This window comes from Micromys minutus, assembly GCF_963924665.1.
Source record: "Micromys minutus genome assembly, chromosome: 5".
Classification (NCBI taxonomy): domain Eukaryota; kingdom Metazoa; phylum Chordata; class Mammalia; order Rodentia; family Muridae; genus Micromys; species Micromys minutus.
The window spans coordinates 5,453,321-5,476,520 of NC_137974.1; the positions used below are offsets into that span (position 1 = coordinate 5,453,321).

At 41.9% G+C, this 23,200-nt stretch overlaps 1 protein-coding gene across 1 annotated transcript; it reads right to left on the reverse strand.

Moving 5' to 3' along the window:
- Nucleotides 1-245: 245 nt before the first annotated feature.
- On the reverse strand, nucleotides 246-23,056 carry WBP4 (WW domain binding protein 4). The gene is made up of 10 exons (XM_080916810.1): nucleotides 22,923-23,056; nucleotides 22,365-22,437; nucleotides 19,377-19,439; nucleotides 19,174-19,297; nucleotides 16,184-16,357; nucleotides 13,331-13,377; nucleotides 12,688-12,763; nucleotides 10,258-10,448; nucleotides 5,771-5,937; nucleotides 246-2,026 (listed from the first exon to the last, which is right to left on the reverse strand). Coding segments are annotated over exons 1-10 (1,125 nt in total). The 5' UTR covers nucleotides 22,925-23,056; the 3' UTR covers nucleotides 246-1,818.
- Between the last annotated feature and the right edge of the window lie 144 nt (nucleotides 23,057-23,200).

Sequence of the window (23,200 nt, forward strand, 5' to 3'; positions counted from 1 at the left end):
TAGAGCACATGTACTAAACTCTCTCTCTCTCTCTCTCTCTCTCTCTCTCCCTCCCACCCACTCCCCCCCCCCCACACACAAAGCTATCAGATCCACCAGGAATATAGTGAGATCCTGTCTCAGAAAACACAAAAACAGATTTAGCAAATGTCTTCAACATTTTATTTTTAGGAACTAAATCTGGATACATTATAAAAGCATTTATTCTACTTATTATTTTCCAACTTGAGAAGAATCAAGGACTAATGTATATTCCTCAGGTACATAACAAATGACCTATTAAAAACTGAAAACCAGGTAGACTATAGCTCCACTGGGGCTTGCTCACAGTCTAGTACTACTGCAGAAACTGGGCATGGGGTGGGGGCAGAGTATACACCTGAATCTAACTCCGGGCAAGTGGAAAACAGCACAGTCAGCAGTCTAGGGTTATCTTTAGCCAAGCTTCTTAGGAGGGAGTTGTTCCAGGCTAGCCTGGCAGACAAGAGGGTGTCAAACAAAACAAAACCAACAATACCACTCCTCCCATGAAGCACTAAGGTTTTAGGCAGTAGGGTAACTGCAAGTTTGAAGGCAGCCAGATATACATAGTGAGACCCCGACTCAAACCCTTAGCCACCCCAGTCAAAGACTAACTATTCAACTATCAAATAGTCAGGTTTGATGGTATACCCATTAATTCTAGTATTCTTGAATACTCCTAGGGCAGAGGATCTGGACTTGAGGTTAGTCCTCAAGGGCAACACAGCAAAACTCTTAAACAAAAATTTAAATGCCTCAAAATGCCTGAGTGTTTGCAAAAACGAATCTTCAAATACTGTTTTGTCAATAATAAGGTAACTTTGATCCATATTAGAAGGGACCCCAATTTACTTTATGGTTTTTAATAAGCTATTCTTACATGTACACTAACAATTGTAAAAAGACATGTTCGCTACCAAAAGTTACTGTACAACTTATGAAAAATATGATTAAGAATATTCAAAAGTAATAAAGGGGAGTACTCCAAATAGAATATGAAACTTCTACTTAAGAAATGTAACCAGAGTAGGAAACATCTACGTGGACAATGAAACCTATTTCAGTTCAAGCCTTCTGTTGACATTACCTTAGATCAATCTTCCAGTGGATCCAGGGCTACATAAAGGATGCCTGACTGGGAAAGAACTATGCCAGAATGTGAACCAGGAGGAGCCTGTGAGCCCATCTCTGGTCCCCTGAGGCTCGGCCCCATGTTAAAATGCTTTTAGACAGTTGCAGTTTCCCCCAAGCTGACCTGGGGGAAGCACAGGCTCCGACCTTTGGTCCAGCTGTCTCTCTGCATGTTAATGCTCAAGTGGACCCTGCTCCTGGCCTTGTGTCTTAAGTAAGATGAGTGAGACTATCTGCAATTTCCTACATCCAGGCTCCAGAAAGAACCATCAAAACCACGGTCTTGGGGCTGTGCACATCTGTGTCTGACTTCTTATTTCTCAGATAACAAGTTAATTTCAGTGTGTGGAAATAATGCATTTTCAATGCAGAATAAATATGTCTATGGGTAAGAACAGAGCCAAGGTCTTCCCCATGTTTTAAATAACAGATACATAGCATCTTAAATTATTATATAGTTAGCAGTTTTAGACATTGAACATAATACACTGTATTACAATGCAATGTGATAGGCTTCCATTTAAGGAACAAAAATGAATTTCACATGAAAAGAGATTTATTTTGATTCACATAAAATACATTTAGCATAAATGTAAAATGCAGCGGTATCGTATTCAGAGCACAGAGAAGCTTGGAAAGCACACACCTCCTGTGCCACAGCGTTGGTCACTCGTCCTCACCCCGCCGTCTTAAATTCCGAGACTTTCCATTTTCAAGTCTTCTCTTTTTGAAGACGGGGGCCGCTCCATCTGCTGCAGCTCCCAGCGAAGAAACTGTTTTCTCTTTAAATACCACTTTGATTTCCCCAGCACCAGCTTCTGAAGTTGACAGATACTCACTTTCAGTGCTTGGAAGTTCCAAATCAACTTCTTCTCTGGAACAGAAAGAAAACAAAACTATTAGCTGACAGATTAACATAAATACTTGCACATGAACCACAAGCTACCCAAGCACCATAAGCACCTTCCCAGAGGTAAGACTGGGGGACATCGGAAGCTGGTCACCTGGGCACACTGAGCTGACAGTGTTTCATGTAGTCCTGGTTAACCTTACACTCTAATGTCACTGTGCATGACTTCAAGCTCCCGAGCTCCTGAATCCATCCCTCCAGTCCTGGCTTAGGTGTGCACTGCCTGGAGATTTATAATGCTGACTTCAGTCCCAAAACACTGAAGTCTGCCTCAGACGAGCATGTGCTAGGACAAGTCTCATTTGTTCTATTTCTGCTGCACAAAGAACACAGTCTTATTACACACTCTGATCGTACGTGCCATGCAGTATAAACAGGTGACAAGGAAACTGTGGAAACTGGTTTTGCCATGGACTGACAGAGATTTTGAAATTTTACAAAATACAAGACAGAATGGAATCTTAATGTTCTATTATAGAAGAGTCAATAAACTATTTACCTAGCATTTTTTATTCTGAGAACTAGCCCTTCAACTGTACACAATCTGGACAGACCAGAAATTAGTTACCTGTTTACCATGAGCCTCTCACTACCTTATCTTGTAGAGCAGTAGTTCTCAACCTCCCTAATGCCTCAATTCTTTGGTATATTCCACTCACGGTGAGCACCAACCAAAAAATCTCTTTTGTTGCTACTTTGTGATTTTCCTAGTGTTAGGAATCTCAATGTAGATACCTGTGTTTTCCGGTTTTAAGCAATCCCTGTGAAAGGGTTGTTCTACCCTCTAAAGGAGTCAGGAATGATTGTAAGCTGCCATGAGCTTGATCCCTGGATTTTGGAAGAGCTCCCATCTCACATCTTTTGAAAAGTGTATCAGCCTAAAGCCTTGCTAGTAGGTATAGAGCTTGTCAGCAAAGGAGTCCTCTCAAAAGTAAGGCAGAGGTGAAAATAAAGGATCAGACTGTGCAGCGTTTACATTTTCTTTTTCCACACAGACATGTATAAAGGTCTATGTTCCATCCTGTACAAATGTGAGTAAATCACAATCCCTAGAGTAAGAATGTTTTAAAGAGTTATCTCAATAATGTAAGAACAGCTAGACATTTGTTAGGATCGTAAAAATGAAACAAACAAACAAAAAGTGCAAGGACAAAGTAAAGATGCAAGGTGGCGAGGCCAAAGTCAGCCAGTGTTCATGCCAGCAGTACCAGCACGTGGGAGGACTCTGAGTTCCAGCCCAGCTGGGCCTCACAGCAAGACCCCCAACTCAAAGACCTTATGTAGGCATGGTTGTGAACTGGGGAAGATGCTAAGTTGGGAAGCACTTGTGGGATTCTTAGCAAATTCAAAACTAGTTTACATAATGCAGAGAGACCCTGTGTGAGGAGACGGGCCCAACAGTTGCAGAGGACCAGCGTTTGGTTTCCACCAAATACCACTGGTTTCCTGGGTAACAGCATTTCCTGGTATAACATGCATATACTTCCACACAGACGCATACTCAGAAAGGAGGCGAGAAAGCAGAGACTGGTCTATATAGTGAGGTCAGGGGTGCTAGTGGGAAAGACATGGATGGGGACAAAACAGGGCGGGAGAGATGTCTCAGTGGTCAAGAAAGCTTTCTTGCTCTTGCAAAGAACCAGAACTCAATTCCAAGCACTGATGCAAGATGTCTTACATCACAATCACTCTCGATGTGCGGTCTGATACCGCTTCTGGCGCTTTAGGGCACCTGCACACAGGCAGCATGCACTAACAGGCATCTGGGTGGGGGAAGTAGAGACATTCATAGTCAATAAGACACAGAAAGTAAGTCCCCATAAAATCAAGATAAGCCCGAAAGATGAAACATTATGTAGTATTAATGAGTAATTACAGAACTTTAATGTAATAGGAAAATAATAATGTAAAGTGACAAAATTAGAAAAATTGGGAAAATGCTCTAAAATGTTAGTATTACTTCCCAGTAAGTAGTAACATATTTGTATACTTTTTTCATTTTCAAATATCAACAATAAGCATACCAGGCCTTTATTCCTCTGGCAACAATGTGTTTGTGATAAGAAATTAGGTAAATGGTTCAAGTTCAGCCTGGTCTACAGGGTGAGTTCCAGGATTGCTAAGGCTACACAGAGAAACCCTGTCTTGTGAAAACACACACACAAACATACACAGAGAGAGAGGGAGACAGACACAGAGAGAGACAGAAAGAGAGAGAGAGAGAGAGAGAGAGAGAGAGAGAGAGAGAGAGAGAGAGAGAGATTGAGAGATAGAGAGAGGCAGAGTGGAAGAGACTCTAAGCAAGCAGCAAATAAGGTCAATTTGTGTAGGAAGCTGGACACTCCATTAAGGTTTGAATTAAGCTGCCTAGCCAGCAAGAATTTAGTTAGAATTAGAAAGATATCTCAATTTTGAAGTAGGAGATGTTGACACAGGACAATCTTCCTACTTTTTAATTAAAAGTGTTAAACCAACTACAAGGTATTGTCCACAACACGCCCTCTGCAGGACGCGTGCTTCGGCAGGGCCTCCTCACTCATCTCCTCCCTCTCCCACTACCCAGCCTCCCGTGTAACCTTTCCTTTCAGTCTCTCTTCCTTATGTATCAGGTGTCCTTTTGTCCTCCCCCAAATCCTTTCTCATAGTATACATGTGGGCAAAACCATCTTTCTGTTTTAAGTGACAAGAACTGAAGACAGTCTATTACTCCAGCATAACATGAATCAGGTACAATCGTAGCACAAGTGCGCTTAACTACTGAGAGCCTGTCTTGCTACTTTGAATATAAGCATAAAACCCTTGCAGTTTAGAGTCAGGTATAGTGGTCCACCCGTCAATGCTAGTACACAAGATTCAAGAAAACCAAACCAAACCAAATCAACCAAAATTCACACCCACAATACACTTTGGGTAAGAATATACACAAAACACTTTGAAGTTTAGTGAGACACTTCAAGAGACTTAAGAAGCAAATACCTTTTTTTTGCCTTTAAATGCATTCTGTAGTTAAAGTGTCTTGCAGAATATTTACTCCAGGTATTTGTTTTTCTATAAAAACTGATGAGTGTGCTCACTAGAAATGTCATCCTTTGGACACAAAACAATCACGAACTTGATTTAAAGCAACCACTGTTTTATTTTTTAAAATTAAAAATATTCTAGGAATGAAAGAAAGCAAAATTAAAATATTCTAAGAATGGGGGCCAGAGAGATGGCTCAGTGGTTAAGAGCACTGACTGCTCTTCCAGAGGACCCAAGTTCAATTCCCAGAAAGCACATGGTATCTCACAACCATCTGTAATGGATCTGATGCCTTCTTCTGGTATGTACCATATATGCATATAGAACACTCATACATAAATTATATATATATATATATGTATGTATGTATGTATGTATGTATGTATGTATATGTATATGTATATGTATGGATGGAGAGATGGCTCAGAGGTTAAGAGCAATGGCTGCTTTTCCACAGGTCTTGAGTTCAATTCCCAGCAACCACATGATAGCTGACAACCATCTGCAATGGGGTATGATGCCCTTTTCTGGTGTGTCTGAAGAGAGTGGCAGTGTACTCATCTAAACAAACAAACAAATAAATCTTTAAAAATATTCTAAGACTGTAAGAAGCACAGCACAGCTGACCCTCCTGACTACAGTGTGAAGTTCATAGACACAGCAGTGGGTGATACTTCAGGTACTTACTGAGACTCAGCCTCTTGTTTAATTTCTTGCCATTCTCCATAAGGGTTTGTGGATTTCTTCAGAGTTTTGGGTTTTTCTTCATTTGTATTTGATGGATTCTGTTTTGGAGTACTTTTTTCTTTTTGTATTTCTGGGACAATTCTTTTCTCAGTACTTTTATTTTTTTCCTGAAATGCAAAGGCCAATAAATAATACACTTCAAGCAAAACTACAGTTAACCTCCAAAAATTTTTAACTTCTTTAAAAAGTCTTATTAATAATATTTATAATCATTCAATCAATGATTTAAGTTTTCACACTACACAATAAGTGTCCATGGAAAAACTATGTCTAAAATGTTAATGCATTATGGTTGATGACGCTTTTAAGAAAATGTGCCATGATGATGCATAAAGACAGTGGTGGCACATGCCTTTAAGCAAGTCAGGGACAGCCAGGATTACAGAGAAACTGATGACTCCCTTTGGGGCAGAAGCAGTCCCTACAGATGTCTTGGGGAGATTCTGAAATGTCTTGACTGGGCTAAGAAAGCCTTTTAACCTATTTTTCCGTCTCACTTTGTACACCATGCATGTGCTAGGTTTTCAGCCTCTTTGTGCTAATTACACAGCCATGAGTAGCCTGACTGGAATGTCTTCTGTATTCTACAATGGTTCTTAACTCATCCCTGTGGAGCCCAGGGAGGCCTGAACTTCTAATTTTCCCATCTTTGCTTATCAAATGTCAAGATCACAACAATATGTCACCATGCTAAGCAACATGATTTTCTTGTTTCCTTTCCCCTGGACAGGGTCTTACTGTGATACCCAGCTGGCCTTAAACTCAGATCTGTCTGCCTCTGCCCCTCAAGTGTTAGAACTGAAGGCACAGGCTACCACATCCCCAGACACGATTTCCCTAAAAAGCTCAGATGGTATCATGGAGAAGGCCCTTTTCCACACACAGAGTAAGAATAAATTGGACAGTGTGGCACAGACCTGTAACCTCAGCGTTCAGGAGGCAGGAGTGTCAGAAGTTCAAGGTCATCTTTAGCTACATAAGGAGTTCAAGGTCAGACTGGGCTGTAGACCTTGTCTTAAAATAATAATAATTAAAAAAATAATAATAAAATTAAAAATAACAAAATTTTGCCCACAGGCCCAAACAAAAATCCCTAAAATCGTTATTTATTCTTATTGAAACTAAGTCAGACCTCTGAAAACTTTTACATGACGTCTTTTGACTATGTAGTTCTGATTCCCTAATACCTTTACTGTACTGCTTACCTGACTCCGTATCATTTCCAAGACTACTGTGTTCTGAGTTTGCTGGCCTCTCTAGACTTTACATCCTTCTACAGTTCAGATCCGTAAGAGTACCACTCAAAACTCTCCTTCGCTAGCGCCCTAAACATGTTTGCCTGGAACTTTTCTATTGCACATCACTGAAAAATAGCCACAGTTGTATATGACCATTTTTGTATGTTCTGAAGCTGGGTTTCTAGAGTTATCTCCTCCCCAAAATTATAGTAGAGACTTTTAACACTCCTAAGTATTGTGTCTACTAGTCCTTTGAATATTTACTTTAAAAAAAATTCAACCACTTCTCCACAGGGTTAACTAATGATGCATTTATACTATGAAAGATTACATAATCATTGAACTTGCAGAAAGTTACCGATGTCTCTGTGAAAGATGAAATTAAAAGCTCACAGTAAAATCTTATTACACTACTGATTGCTTTATTTAAAATAACACGTACAGCTGGCTAGCAGAAGTGCCCCTCAGTTGTAGAAGGCACGAGAAGCATGCCTGAGGCACAAGGTTAAAGCCCAGCACCCTTTCCATGTGTCTGTGTCTGAACAGAAAAAAGCTGCAGGCAAACACTGACCACCACAGTGGATTGTTCTGGGAGGGTTGTTTACCGCTACACTGTAATTTTAAATTTTTATTTATTTTCTACAATAAACCCATTAGTTCTGATAGAAAGAGATCAGGTTAGCCAATGCTGACTATGAACACTGCAAGTGGCTATTACAAGGCTTCTGCTGCTTCTCTACAACTGTGACAGGACCTCAGGGGTGGCTGGGAAAGTCTCTCTAGCACCTTTGACTTCCATGAGCAGTGATGTAAGTGACTTCCTTGGCAGGGGTACAGCTGAGGACACTATGAAGCTGCTTCATCTCCTGCTATGACTGGGCACCACCTGTTGACAGTTTGGTCCATTTCTTCTTTCTCTTCAACTCACTGATGACTCCAAGCCAGTAATGTACAACTCCCCAAAGTGCCTTATTGTTAACAATACTCACTTCTTTAAAAGTTATGAGTTGAGTTAACAAGACGGCCTGGAGGTGAGGGCACTTATCACATAAATGTAAGTAACCTGAGTTCAATGGGAACCTAGATGTATTAGTTTGCCTTGATAAAACATGGTGACCAAAAACAACTTGGGGAGGAAAGGGTTTACTGGGCTTACATGTTCCAATGACAGCTGATCACCAGGAAGTCAAGGTAGGAACCATGGGAGAAATCTAAGCTTACTGGCTTGTCCCCAGGCTTGTTTTACACTGCTTGGTGAGCCGAGCCTGCCCCTCATTAATTAACAATCAAGAAAACACCACACACACAGGCCAAGATGAGGAAGGCGAATCAACTCAAGTTCCTTCCTGCCAGCTACCTCTAGTTTATACCATGATGACAAAACCTAACGTACTTCACATAAAGGAGGAAGGGGAGAACTGACAACCACAAGGTTGTCCTGAGACATTCACAAGTGAGTCACACACACACACACACACACACACACACACACACAGAGAGAGAGAGAGAGAGTCATGAAAGATATAAGTAAAAGGCTTGGTGCTTTCATTTTCCCCTATACCTACTTTTTGTATTTAGACTCCTAGAACATGAAAGCTAACCTTCAAAACCAAGCTATCCACTAATTTTGGTTGACAGTCTTTCCTTCTTTCTTTGGATTCCTTTTAAAAGTCCGTAAGTCAATACCTTGCAAGCAGGTCTGTTTCAACTTTTTTTTAGAGAGGGTATCACCACATAGCCCTGGCTGGCCCTGAACTCAGAGATCTGTCTACCTGCCTCCCAAGTGCTATGATTAATATCGAATACTCAATTTCTACTTTTCATGTCTTATCCAAACCACTCCTAAACTATAAACTTCTTTTCTACTCCCTATGAGTTCTGCTAACCAAAATGTTGATCAGGCTTTGAGAAGGGCACTGAGGATTTCCTAACTGCTAATTAATACACCCCTTTTCTTCTTTTTCCTTTTAAAAAAGTTAAAACTTCTTTAAGCAATTGCATTTTTACTATTTATTTTGTGTGGATGGCCATACATTAATATGTATGTAAAAGTCAATCCTTTCCTTCTGATACCACCATGTGGGTGTCAGGGACTGAACTCAGCCATCAAGAGCCTTTACCCTTGGGCCTTCTCAAAACAAACAAGCACTTTTGATTTGTTGTCTTTTTTTCAGGTTGTGTGTGTTTTTATATCATGTGTGTCCTGGAGATAAAACTCAAGTGTCTTCTCTCCAGCCCAGCAGACTTAATTCCTGATGTACCTCCATGTTTGGGCTGGAACGCTCCTCAGCCTCTACATCAGCCATCACACCTCCAGCACAGGTCCATTTAAAACGGTGTTTGCCATCCCCAGTCATTCTTCTAAGCTCTCTTACACAGAGGCTTCTTGTTATTTTGTCTTTTTTTTTTTTTTTTCAGAGCTGAGGACCGAACCCAGGGCCTCGAGCTTGCTAGGCAAGCGCTCTACCACTGAGCTAAATCCCCAACCCCTACACAGAGACTTCAAGTGCTGTTAGTAGTTGCTACTTCTTAGCCTTTCTGTCTCTAGCCCAGGTGTGCATGCTGGCCAGACAGCTTTCTGAGTGTTAAAACATCTCCTAAACTTACAGCTTTAAGGCCAGGGGTATGGAATGGCACAGGCCTTCAATACCAGCATCCTGAGCAGAAGCAGGCAGATCTCTGGTCAATTTAAGGCTAAACCTGGTCTATATAATTAGTCCTGGGCCAGTAAGAGTTGCATACTGAAGCTCCCATCTTAAAAAAAAAGGTTAGAAGGTCTAAAGTGGGCTTAGTATTTTACTCTCAAGGATAAATGGTACCCTCAGTTATCTAAATGTCAAAATACAGTTGACCTCACCCTTATTTTGAGTGATTCATTTCAAGATCTCTAATGGGTAGATGCCTAAATCTACCATACCATATCAAACCACACACACCCAATAATGGTAAGTTTAGTTTATAAATTTAGGTACAGTGAAAGATTACGTATTGTAGTAAATTGCAAACTATTAAAACAACACACTGTAATATAAGATTTCATTGTGCCATACGATGAAATGTGTGAAAAACTATGAATTGCTTTTTCTGGATTTTCTTTTTACTATTTTTAGATTGGAGCTGACCAGGAGCTACAGAAACCATGGAAAATCAGCCTGACAAATGTCTGTGAAAAGTAAAGCAAGAACCCACCTTAAACTTGATTATTAGCTTCTTTGTTTCTGCAGGGGCCTCTTCTGCTTTCTTCTGTTCACCATCAGACTCACTGTGAGAATCAGATGATTTGGAATCTTCTACGGTGTCAGGTAACTTTTCACTGTCCTTACTAGAAAGCACATCACCACCATGTGGAATGAAATCATCAGGCTTTTCCCATTTGGATTCTGCTCAACACATTTAATAACTGTATTACTTACTAAGCAATACTTCTCAGCAATGAAACACTTTATTTACTATTACTAAATAATACAGCATTTTAATATTTACATTTTATTAAGAAAAGAGCTTATTCTTTTACTGTTCAAAAAATTTAGGACAGTCTGCACTTAATTAAACTCATAGACTAAACTCTAAATGGGAAAGAACTTGGGACATGGGTGACAGTTTTAAAAATCTTCAGTTTATCTGAAAATAATTTCAAGAAACATAGTGATAATGACTTTACAAAATATTTCTGTAAACTTCCCACAAAGATTTTCTGGAGCTTTCAATGTCAATATGCTACTTTAATAGTAAAGGAATCTCAATTGGCTGAACCCCACTGCCATCTAGTGTTCATTGTGCTTTTAAAGAAATTACAATGTTTCTTGTCTCTGTTTTTAGTTTAATAAAAGGGAGAAAAAAAGTACAAAAAACATTGGAGACAATTTTAGGGGTGAAGGAGACTAGGAGCTAGAGGAGGGATTCTGAGTTCAAGGCCTGCCTTGTTTGCATGACTGGGATCAGCCAGCTACAAAGTAATCAAGGGGGCTGGAGAGATGGCTCAGTGGTTAAGAGCACTGACTGCTCTTCCAGAGGCCCTGAGTTCAATTCCCAGCAACCACATGGTGGCCCACAATCATGGGGATGCCGTCTTCTGGTGTGTCTGAAAACAGTGACAGTGTACTCACATACATAAATAAATTTTAAAAGAAAAAAAAATCAATCAAGAATAAAAGTGGCTACTAATTACACTGATCAGGATTAAACTCCTCCCCACCCCAGAGAACACAGTTCTTCTGAAGAATGACTGAATTTAAAAACCTAGAGTAAGGAAGACAGCAGACTGGGAGCAGAAAGTGCCAAGACTGACGAGGACAGATGCCCAGTGGTACGTGTGGAGGAACTTAAACTACCCAAATGGCAGCCTTACATCAGTACGCTGTCATGAATACCGAGAACATGACCATATTTGACTATCATCTGTGCTCCCTGACCCTCGTACTTTTTCTCCAGTTCTGTTGGATATGAACCTGAACATAAGATATATGCTGGGAGAAAAAAGAGATTACTTAAAATAGTTGAAATCCAAATACAAAGAAACATGGAAGACTAGTGGCATATGGTGGTATAGTCCTATAACTGCAGCCCTTGAGAGGCAGGAGCATTAAGACTTCAAGGTCCCACTCAGTCAACTACTGAGTTGGAGGCCAGGTTGAGACGGTCTCAAAAGCCAGAAAAGTAACAGCAAAGTTTTAACTGAGAAATTCCATTATTTTCTAAGAATTTATTTATTTTTCTTTGTGTGACAGTTCTTCCTGACTCCAACTTCTTAGTGATAGGATCACAGGCATGTTTGATTAAATCTGTTTTTGTTTTGTGAGTATGGTATATGGATATGCTTGTAGGTATATGCACACGTGTGGGTGTGCGTGCCTATGCATTTGTATGTAGAGGCCAGAGGACTACTTCTGGTATGTCCCCTATCATTCTCTCCCTCCTCCCTACCTCTCGGTAGGGTCTCTCACTGAACCTAGACAACAAGCCCTGCGACTTGCCCATTTCTGCTCACCAGGGCTGGGGGTTATGAGTGCTTGCTTCCACACCTCACCATGTGGGTGCTGGGAATTTGAACTTAGGTCCTCATACTTGGACAGCAAGCACTTTACCCAACAAATCACACCCATAGCCCCCATACCGTTTATGTATGCTACAGATTACATGTTAATGACATCTCTAACACCAGTTCCGTTTTTTAAAAAAAGAAAATGGTGAAGGCCTCGGTGTAGTTCCATGAGAGTGTACATGCTTGCATGCTTTAGGTCTCAAGTCTGATCCTCACCATGACAGAAGTTGAACCAGGTGATAACTACAGACACTCAGAAGGGAAATTATCAAACCAGTCATAAGACCCAGTAATTGTACAATTGAAGAGTCTTTAAAAACTGGGGTTCAATTCTAGCACACATGGTGACTCAAGCCAACCATAACTCCAGTTCCAAGTCCAATGCTTTCCTCTGGCTTCCTTAAGCACCAGGCTCACATGTGGTAACCATAAATTCATGCAGGCAAAACAGCCATACACATAAAAAAAGGGAACAGCATGGATGCATAGTACAACATATTATATACAGAAAGGTTCTAAGTACCCACATGCAGTTTTGGGTACAATTTTAAGTTAAGATAACCCAAGATAACACTCACCTCCTGTTTCCATGTTATAGTAATAGGTGTAACCGTCTTCGCTTACACCTTCTACCCAAACGGCCTTCGCTGCTGTCTAATAGGAAGGAAAAAACAGTTCACTGAAAATAGTGACAATGGCTTCCTACTGAATAACTAAGGCAAATTTGGCTATCATTTTCCTCTGCCTGGCCCCAGGGAGTCGAGAGGTGAGAAAGATCACGGCAACACTCTGGTTTCTGTCAGTTACCACCGACTTCCAAACAGACCGTCTCACTTCTCAAAGCCAGGAACTCTGTCCAGCTGAGAAGACATGTGAACGATAAATGACTGCAAGTCAAACTAGTACTATTTCCCCTCAATAGGGTTTGATGCGTGCAGATATCCTTGTTCCATCTCTGCTCTGTATAAAGTATTATAGGACGAAGCCAGGTTGGGGCTGAGAGAACTGCTTATTTGGAAATAAATTTGCTTAACAAAATTCTACAAAAAGTCACAGCAGGCAGTCTGGGAAGTTGTTTAGCTGAGGGTAGAGTGCTGGCCATTCTCAAAAGCCCTCAGATCTAGCACTACAAACCCAGCCACCCAACTCTACACTCACACCCCCCCCCCCCAGAAGCCAATCACTTGAAAGAATAAAGCAAAGACATTATGCTACAGTTACCTTTTTAAAGTTCCCTTGAAATCCTTCTGGCTTCTCCCACTGAGATGCTTAAAACAAAATAATTTTAAAATAATTATACTCTTAAATAAAACAAGTCACCAAACTTTAATTAGATAAAACTCAAAATTGAGTCATTACATACAAAACACTACAAAATAGTTTATTATTGAAAAATGAAAGAAACAATATATATCCTAGGTAGTTCTGCATGGAATACATGCGAATGTTCCATTACTTAGTGGAAATGGCAGAATGATCAAGAGTTGACAAAACTTCCACAGTAATTATGAGGTTTGGGTAGGACGTTTCTCAGAGATCAGGGAAGTTATACTTGGTAGGTTATTGACTTATGTTTCCTATCTTTATGTGATCTTTAATGCTTCTGTGAGATGCCTTGCCTACTGTAGTAGTTTAAACAAGAATGGCCCCCAGACTCAAAATTATTTGGGAAGCATTAGGAAGTGTGGCCTTGTTGGAGAAAGCGTGTTGCTGGGGGTGGACTTTGAGGTTTCAAAAGCCAACACCATTAACAGTTTGCTTGCTCTCTGCCTCCTGACTGTGGCGGAGATGGAAGCTCTGTTACCGTTCCAAGAGCCTGCCTGCAGCTAGGCATGCTCTCTGCCATGACGGTCATGCGCTTTTCTCCTGGGCCGTGAGCCCCATTTAGGTAGTTGTCATGGTCATGGTGTTTTGTCACAGCAACAGAGAAGTAACTAAGACATCTACTCACTTCCAAGTATGGTTCGAGAAAGCACAGTGACACATCTTTCTAATCCCAGCATTGAGAAACCGAGTCAGAAGCACTGCTATGAATTTGAGGCCAGTCAAACCCTGCACACGTCTGTAAGACACTTGGCTCTGTTGCACTAGGAAGGCAGAGGCAGGCCGACCTCTGTGAGTCTCAGGCAGCCAGGTTTACACAGTGAGACCTTGTCTTTTGAGGGCCTTCACACCTTCAGCTATTCTGTCAGTATTAAGAACCAGATAGTTCTTTATGTTTTACTTTTGCGGTGTGAAAATGGGTCAGCTTAGTAGGTTTTAAAGAAAAGGGATGGTATTCTGTTGTCTTGCATAGAAAGAGAGGGAAAGATAAGGAATGAAGAGTTATCGAGGATAAGAATACACAGACTACAATGATGACAAAGGAGACACATGAAGACAGTGATGAAAAATAGCTTCAAAGTGAAGCAACGACAAAACCCTGCTCATCCCAAGTGTCTATTTCTGGCTGATTCAAATACAATATGCATTTCACTTAAGACTTAATGCAAACAAACTCTTAGAAATTATTCCTACTGGGGCTGGAAAGATGGCTCCGAGGAAGACACTAGAGTCTCTTCTAGGGCATCTGGTTTGGTTCTCAACACCTACAACACCTCTAACTCCTGTTCCAGAGGATCCAATGCCATCCTCGGTCCTCCATGGACACTGCACACACATGGTACACATACATTAATACAGGTAAAACACACACACACAATAAAAAATTTAAAACAGGAGAGATGGCTCAGAGGTTAAAAGCACTGGCTGCTCTTCTAGAGGTCCTGAGTTCAACTCCCAGCACCCACATGGTGGCTCACGACCATCTGCAATGAGGTCAGATGCCCTCTTCTGGCCTGCATATATGCAGGAAGAATGCTGCATACATAATAAATCTGAGGAAAGATTTTTAAAACAAGAAACTCATATATAAACTCTGCTGACACTGTGCAAGGATACTCAGACGTGCAGAGTGGGCAAGAGTGAGTGACTTCCTGGCCCTCCTCCTATCTCCTAAGGGCTCGGGTAGCCAGCTAACTGTGAGAACAGGCTTCTACGTGATCTTCCGCTATATTTGGAAATTACTTTGTATGGAGTGGCGACTTAGCTCTACAGTGAAGTACCTGGTCAGTATGGGACCTAGCTTTGAAATCTAGCATGGGGGTAGGATAGCAGCTAAACAAAATTCCTTTGTGTATGCAATTTATTTACTTCTGCCAAATATTCTGTATCTCTGAGGGTAAGTTAAGTCAATTCCCCATAATATATACAAAATTTACAAAATGTATTAAGTTTTAAAGGAATAAAAAGATGTTTTAAATATTCCTACTAAAAATCATCACTATGAACTTTACTGAACACTATGAACATTAGTATGAAGGAAAAATTTCAAAAATTTACATTTTTTTAAATGTATTTGTGTGGCAACTGGAGGACAATTTGTGGGAGATAGTTCTCTCCTACCTTGTGGATTCTGGGGACTGAACTCGGGTTGTCAGGCAGGGAGGTAGGTATTTTACCTACTGACTCACTTCATCAGCCCACACAGAAAACTGTAAGTAGTCAATCAAGACAGCTACACAAAAGAGAAACCAGTTTCTGGCGTCCAAAGGCTTCTAGTTAGAAAACCTTTCCTGATTTTATTTCAAGCCTCTTGTAGGCTCTGACATAGATAGGGACAGTTTGCCTTCAGGTGAGTACTGTATTTCTGTATAGTTTCAATTTATTTATTTATTTATTTTGAGAAAACAAAGTTTATCTGTAAGTAACTTGTGAGGTTAACAGGACACTGATTTGCAACAGGCAGGATACTCTTTGTTTTTTTTTCTTTTTGAGACAGGGTCTTATCCTGTACTCCAGGTTGGCCTAGATCTTACTATGCATTCTAGGCTAGTCTCTTCTTTCGTCTCAGTCCTTCTGCCTCACCTTCCTGAATGCTGGAATTAGACGGTCGCACCATCATGAAACACAGATATTCTAAGCTTTGTGGTAAAAATGAAGTTACAGCTTCTCACTGCTCAACACATTCCTAACTAATTAAAAACCTCCACATTTTCGTTTTGGTCTCCATGTGGCCTGGCTTCACTAGCGTACCTCCTGTGGTGAGACTGTAGTAGTAACAGTGGCCTTCGGCTGTCACGCCCTCCACCCATCTACCCTTTGAAGCTTCTTTCTTTTTCTTCTTCTTCTTCTTCTCTTTCTGTTGATTTGACGTAGGGGTGGGCTGGACAGTGCTGATGACTGGTGATACAGCTGGTTCTGAAATGTCTAGGAAAAAAGACGGGTAATTTTTTAAACTGTTCTATCAGTCAGAAACCTGACAAAGCCAGTCATGCCTGTAATTCCAGCTCCTCAAGAGGCTGAGGTAGGACAATCTATGCGTTTGAGAAGATCCTAGACAACACTTTAAAAACAAAACAAAACAAAACGGGCTGGAGAGATGGCTCAGAGGTTAAGAGCACTGACTGCTCTTCCACAGGTCCTGAGTTCAATTCCCAGCAACCACATGGTGGCTCACAACCATCTGTAATGGGATCCGATGTCCTCTTCTGGTGTGTCTGAAGACAGCTACAGTGTACTCCTATACAATAAATAAATAAAGCTTTAAAAATAAATAAAGAAAAATAAAGCCCACACCAACAAAGGCCAATGCTGATGACAACAGAAATGGGGTGCTAGAACTCTAGGATATGTCAACAACAAGTTACAAAGACAAAACTATTCAGCCACTTCCCACTCACTGGCTTTTCACTTCTTCACAATATAAATTTTAGGTCAAGTCAGGCATGGTGTCATATGTCTTTAGTCACAGCAGTTGGGAGGAAGAAACAGGCAGTGCTCTGTGAGTCTACACAGTGAGCTCCAGGCCAGCCAGGGACATCAAAATAGAATCCATCCATCCATCCATCAATCAATCAATCTATCTATCTATCCTTCTTTCCTTTACCTATCTATGAATGAAGTTAATGACATGAGTTTTCAACAAACACTTCTCCATCTCCAGAAACATACTTATCTAATTTTTCCTTTCAAAATACTTTATTTTCAGTTGAGTGCAATGATCTCCGCCTGTAATCCCAGAACTTGGGAATGTGTCTGATATCACATTGCAGCTAGAGCGAACTAACCAGTGAGACTCTCAATCATTATTAAATAAATGGCTTTTTGAAACACATGCCCCTTTTTCTTAAATACTAACATTAAGCCGACAGCTGTTCTTATTTAATGAAAGCAATATTCGCTTAAACCTATAATTAAGAATTCTTTTCAGCAGACACTACAGAGCATCATTTCATGCTGGAAAATCTGGCTCAGACTGAGAAGAAAGGCCCCTCCCCATTGGCCTGTTGTACCACAGGTGCTACTCACACAGCCAAGAGCTCTGCAGCTGCCGTCCTCCTGGGCAGCAGAAGACAACTACTTATAGTTCAATACATGGCTATTAATGGAGAGTCGTGGCTGGTTACAGTGTGACAGCCCAATGCTCATTGAGGGATTTTCCACATCTCTCCTCTCCCAAAGCTCAGGAAACCTCCATCGGGAAGAAGAGGTGGAAAGATGGCAAGAGCCAGGAGAGAGAGCTGTTGTTTTATTGTGACTTTCCCCTCTGGGTATAACATGGCTATTGTTCCTCTATCTTGGAGTAGAGAATACCCCAATCTAGTCACGGCAACGGGATGAACAAACAACTTGATATGATGGTCTAAGAATTTGCTGACGGTAATGGAACTACTGATGTTTCCTAAGAGGATCGAGGGACTCATGGGACCCGTTCCTTCTCACTTGGGATGCTAGCTACTACTGCATGGAGTTCCGGCTGCTCCCAACAGGTGATCTTGGGAGACGCTCGAGTAAGAAGGGAAAGGTTAACTGAAAAGAGGCTCCCTGGTGCAGGGTCTCCATGATGGCCCGTGCTTCTGTGGCTATGCAGCTGTTTGGGGTCAGCCATGCTCCTGTAACTGACTCCTCATTCACACTGTCTAGGTTAGCCCACTAGGGTCACTGGTTCTCAAAAGCAAACGCCAAAACCATCTGGCCACTTTATCCACTCCATAAGATCTATAATCAAGATCTACGCTGTGCCTTAGGGACATGGCGCCCAGCTTGTTGAAGGCTATGGTGCTTTAGAAGGTGGGTGGCAGAGGGACATCAGTGGGGCAGTCCTTGTTTTTATCTACCTCCTGGCTCTGGTCTGTAATGTGTGCATGCGTGTCCATGTGGAGCACCAGCACTGTGGTATTGGTGGATTGAGACCTTGGAGCCTGAGACCCACGCTGGCAATGTGTCCTGCAGACTGTTTTGTCAGGCATTTTCTATGAGAAAAGTAACTGACATAACTTGTCATGGAAGAAAGCTCATAGAAACTTCCTGCTCTAAAGCCTATGCCCAACAACAGAGATGTTCAAAAACACCCCTTACTCAAGCTTCGCTATGCAGCCAATCATATAAATAGATACAACACAGTTTTGACCATTCTGAAAATATAATTAAAATGCAAGTTTGTTTTTTTTTCAATGAATAGCGTCAATAACTTAATCAGTATCTAAGAAAGAAACCCCTAGGCTTTAGAAATGAATCATTCAGCTAGAATGGAGCTAGGACTAGGTAATTGTAAAGGTAATGTGGTTGATCTGAATAAAAGTGTCAAAATAATTGAAGCATTAAAAGCAAAACAAGAGGCTAGCAAGATCGTTCAGTGCATGAAGGCTCTTGCCACTGAGCTTTGTTGATTCCTGGAGCCCACATGGTAGAGAGAACTGTCTTCTAGGCTGTCCTCTGACCTCCACATATTCATCATCACAAATACAGAGAAATAAATGAATGAGTGAGTGAATGCAAACAGTAAAACAAGCAAGCATGGTGACTCATGCTTTTCATTTTTAAATTCAATACTCAGAAGGCCTAGGTATACTAGTTACACTAGATTTTACCTCAATAACAACAAAACCACAATAGCACCAGCACAAAAGTGCTTCAAGGTCTACCTACATTCTTATAGGACTATGATACATCATAAAAGCACTGCACTACTCCAAGTGCAGAACTCCTGTGTGGAAACATTCTGTGACGGTGCTTTAGTGTACCTGACTTCAAGCCAAGCCTTTTCAGATCCTCTTGGTATGCCTTCAGGGCGGCTGCCTCCATGGCAGCAAACTCCTTGGATGCCTTTTCTTCTTCTTTTGCCTTGTCCAAGCTTTTCTGTTTGATCTGTGCAGGACACAGGTGAAGGCGAGAGTGAGAGAAGAGACCACCACTGCCCGGAAAGAGAACAAAGCGCCAGGTATACCTCACTGATCTTCCTGGCCACATTTTCCTTGTGGTTCTTTCCTCTTTCATGAAATTCAACACTCTGGAAAAGGAGAAAGGGAAACCATTATTAAATTCACAGTAAACTAATAGTGTAACCACAGGGCTGAAATATAAAATCGTTAACGGCGGAAAATAGAAAGGACTGGTTTAATGCAAACTGACCCTGGATCAAAGGACGCTAGTGGCTAAGCAGGTCACTGCGCTCTCCCACTCGGTGTTCTCTGGTTCTTAAAACAAGCCAGGAAGACCACAGCAGCGGGAGGAAATACACAGTACTCTCCTGACTAACCCAGTGAATACTGGTGTAAAAAGGACTTGAGATATAAAAAGAAAGATGTCACAGCTGGGCAGTGTCATATACCCCAGCACTGTGAAGACTTGTTCAAGTTCCAGGCCAGCTGAAGCCATGCGCTCAAGTTCCGTCTCAAAACAAAAAGCTAATAATGAAAAGACCCTCTCTCCCCAAACCAGAACAATCGGCAAATAAAAACCACAGCAACAGCAACACAACACCACCTCTCAACATCAAACGTCAAAACTGGTTAAGACTCTAAAATTTCATTATTGTTTATCTGTCTAAAAAAATTTTTAAAAATCTTAGATTTCGTCTTAGCTGGTCGGTGGTAGAGCTCTCTTTTAATCTTTTAAGCACTCAGGAAGCAGAGGCAGGCAGAGCTCTGAGTTGGAGGCCAGCCTAGTCTACAGAGGTAGTTCCAGGATAGCCAGGGCTACACAGAGAAACCCTACGCCAAAGGTGGGTAAAAGACTTGGTTTGAAAAACATTAAGAAAGATAGAGGCCTAAAAAATTCCTTGTTTGGGTAGGTAATATGGCTTACTGGGTAAAAGTGCTTGCTACCAAACCTGACTACCAGATTCAACTGCCAGAATCCATATGATCCAAGAACATGCCATTCATATACCAGGGAACACCCATACTGAAACACACACACACACACACACACAAATTCCTCACATTGTGCAAAATCACATAAGACAAAGTTACTTGTCGAAGTACTATTTGTAGCAACGATCTTGCTACTGGAGGCTACCTAAGTGAACTTCGCAAACTTTCATGGGCTTTTATTGGACAGAAAAGAAGCTACAGTTCCCTATGTATTGACACTGGAGACACCTTCAGGATACATTGTTCAGTTTAAAAACAAACCCTGCTACCTTGTAAACAAGATGGAATGAAGTATAGGTACACAGAAATAATGGAAGGGTGACATGGAAAAGGGGGAGGTGACTTCTGAAGAGCCGCATTAATGAGATGGCTGGGGACAGGGATGGCTGAGCGAGCACTGGGGCCCATCTATATAACCAGAAATTCTCACAAAATTACAGATGTCTGGTGCTAAGAAATAAGTCCCCTAAAAGTCCTGCCAATCAAATCCTGTATGATGCATTAAGCAAGCTACTGCAATATACTCCTCAAAGTACCTGTTTAAAGCTGGAGTCTGCAAGGCAAACAGCCGTCTCTATTGTTCCTATGCTGGGTTACTTACAGCTGATTATACATTACAGAGAATACTGTATTAAGGCACCATTCAACATTGAATACTATTTTTCATTAACAGCTAAATTACTAGATATACAGGGAGATGCAGGCAGACCTTCAGAAAAGTAATTTATTTTCATAATTCATTAAAATTATTTTATTGAGTAGGTACCTCCAGGGATGGATACTTTTTTCAATTTATGTGGTTTTAAAATCTTGCAGCAGTTGTGGTAAGGATTAACCTAAGCCAAATAAAATGTGCACGATGTTTACCAACTACTAGCAAAGCCAATGGGAAGAGCAACACTCCTCTCAAAGCCAAAGACGATCTAATAGTGTTTAACGACGGAACGTGGCACAAAATATGACATCATCCTGTGGTGTACAACAGTTCTGCCAGTAATAAGCTCATGTATATGCAAGATACTACAGGTTATGTAAACACAAGATACTATAGGGTTTTGCTGGCTTTTTTCAAGACAGGCTTTCTCTGTGTAGACCTGGCTGTCCTTGAAACTCACTCTGTCTGAACAGGTAGCCCTTGAGCTCAGAGATCTGCTTGTCCCTGCCTCCCAATGCTGGGGTTAAAGGTGAGAGCCACCTCTGCCCTTGCTGATCTTGTAGTTTTTAAAAACTTATTTTGTGGGTCTTTGTGCCTGGAGGTGCATAAGCACCTTATGAGTACAGCCGCTAACAGAGGTCAGAAGCTGTAGGATAGCCTGAAACTGGAGTTACAGGTAGTTTCCAAAGGCCATGTGGGTACTGGGAAGAAAACCCCAACCTTCTGCAAGAGCTGGAGTTGCTCTTTACTGTGGAGCCATCTCTCCAGTCCCCACAGTCTACAGTTTTCCATACAGTCGTTTGTCTGATTATGGCATGTCTGAAAGGGAAAAAAGCCAGCTGACTTTTCATGCCTTCAAAGTTGGATCTAGGAATCAGGTGGTGGTGCACACCCTTATTCTGACCACTTGGGAAGCAGAGGCATGAGGATCTCTGAGAGTTTGAGCCTAGCCTGTTCTACAGAGTGAGGTGCTATCTGGAAACACTGTCTTGAAAAACCAACCCTCTGTCCCCCCTCCCCCCTCCAACAGTGGGATCAAGGCTATCAGCATAAGGTGTATGTATTGCAGTTGCTATCTTTGTATTTCCTGAGGGAATAGTGCTGTTTTCCTTTCTCTGGAGAACAGGAAGAGGTAGAATATTCTTCTTTAAGAGACAGGTATTCCATAAACAAGGATGAGATGATCCCACTTACTGTCCAGTTCCTCAAAGGCCCCAGAAATAATTCGGCCTTAAAATCAAAGTCTGATTGATGAAAAGGAGAAGGCTGTAGCTTTCATAAGGGGAAATCAAACAAATCTTCTTAGGTTTTGAAGAATAAAGCGCACTATACATGAAAGTGGTTCATAAACACTACTTAAAAGCAACCCATCAATCACATGAATATTTTACTAAAAGTTTCATACAGGCCTATTGTCTGCTATCCAGCACTTGCAGTAATCACAGAATTTCTTCGGTTGTGACTTCCAGTAGTCGGCCCTGAAAAAGGAAAAACAACTCTTAAGTTTTTAAAAAAAACTGAAAGAATTTTTACGCTTGTTAAAAACTCGGATATAAGGTTGTTGATGGCCTTCTGTCTTAGCAAAGCAATTGTATTATTTATGCAAAGCTAAATTCCGTGGAAAACTGCTCTCCGTCAGGTAAGCAGAATTCTCGCTACTGCACCGTAAGGAAGAAATACGGGAATCGCAAAGAAAAGTCTTTCCCTTTCCCGTGCCCTTCTAGCTAATTCATTTGTTCTGGGACGCGAGGCAGGGAAAAGCCCCAGGACGTCGGCGGCCGCAGCGTCACCATGGCCTCGGGAGCGGGCGGGCGGGGGCGGCACCCGAGTCCCCGGCTCCGGCCGAAAGGGCGGCCGCGTTCTCCGGGAGAACCGGCCCGGCAGGTCCGGCGGCTCCGGGCAAACGGAGGGCGGGAGGAGGCCGCTCGCGGGCACCTCGCGGCGCGAACCCGACCCGACTCACATGATCGCGGCAGCTCCGCTAGTAGCCCGCGATCCCGGTCACTGATGGCCGCCGGTGGCGAAAGCCGGGACCTCCCGGTCTCGGCGTCCACCGACGCGGTGTTTCCGCGGACGGACTACGGCAGCCTCGACGGCCCAATCCGCGCGCGCGGTGTCACCGCCTCTTCCCCTCCCCCACGGGGCGGTACTCGCGGCGCCTGAGAGGTGGGGTCGGTATAAAGGGGTTGAGGTCACCCAGAAGGGACGAAAGCGCGACGGGACCGGAGCCGCGGGCTTTGA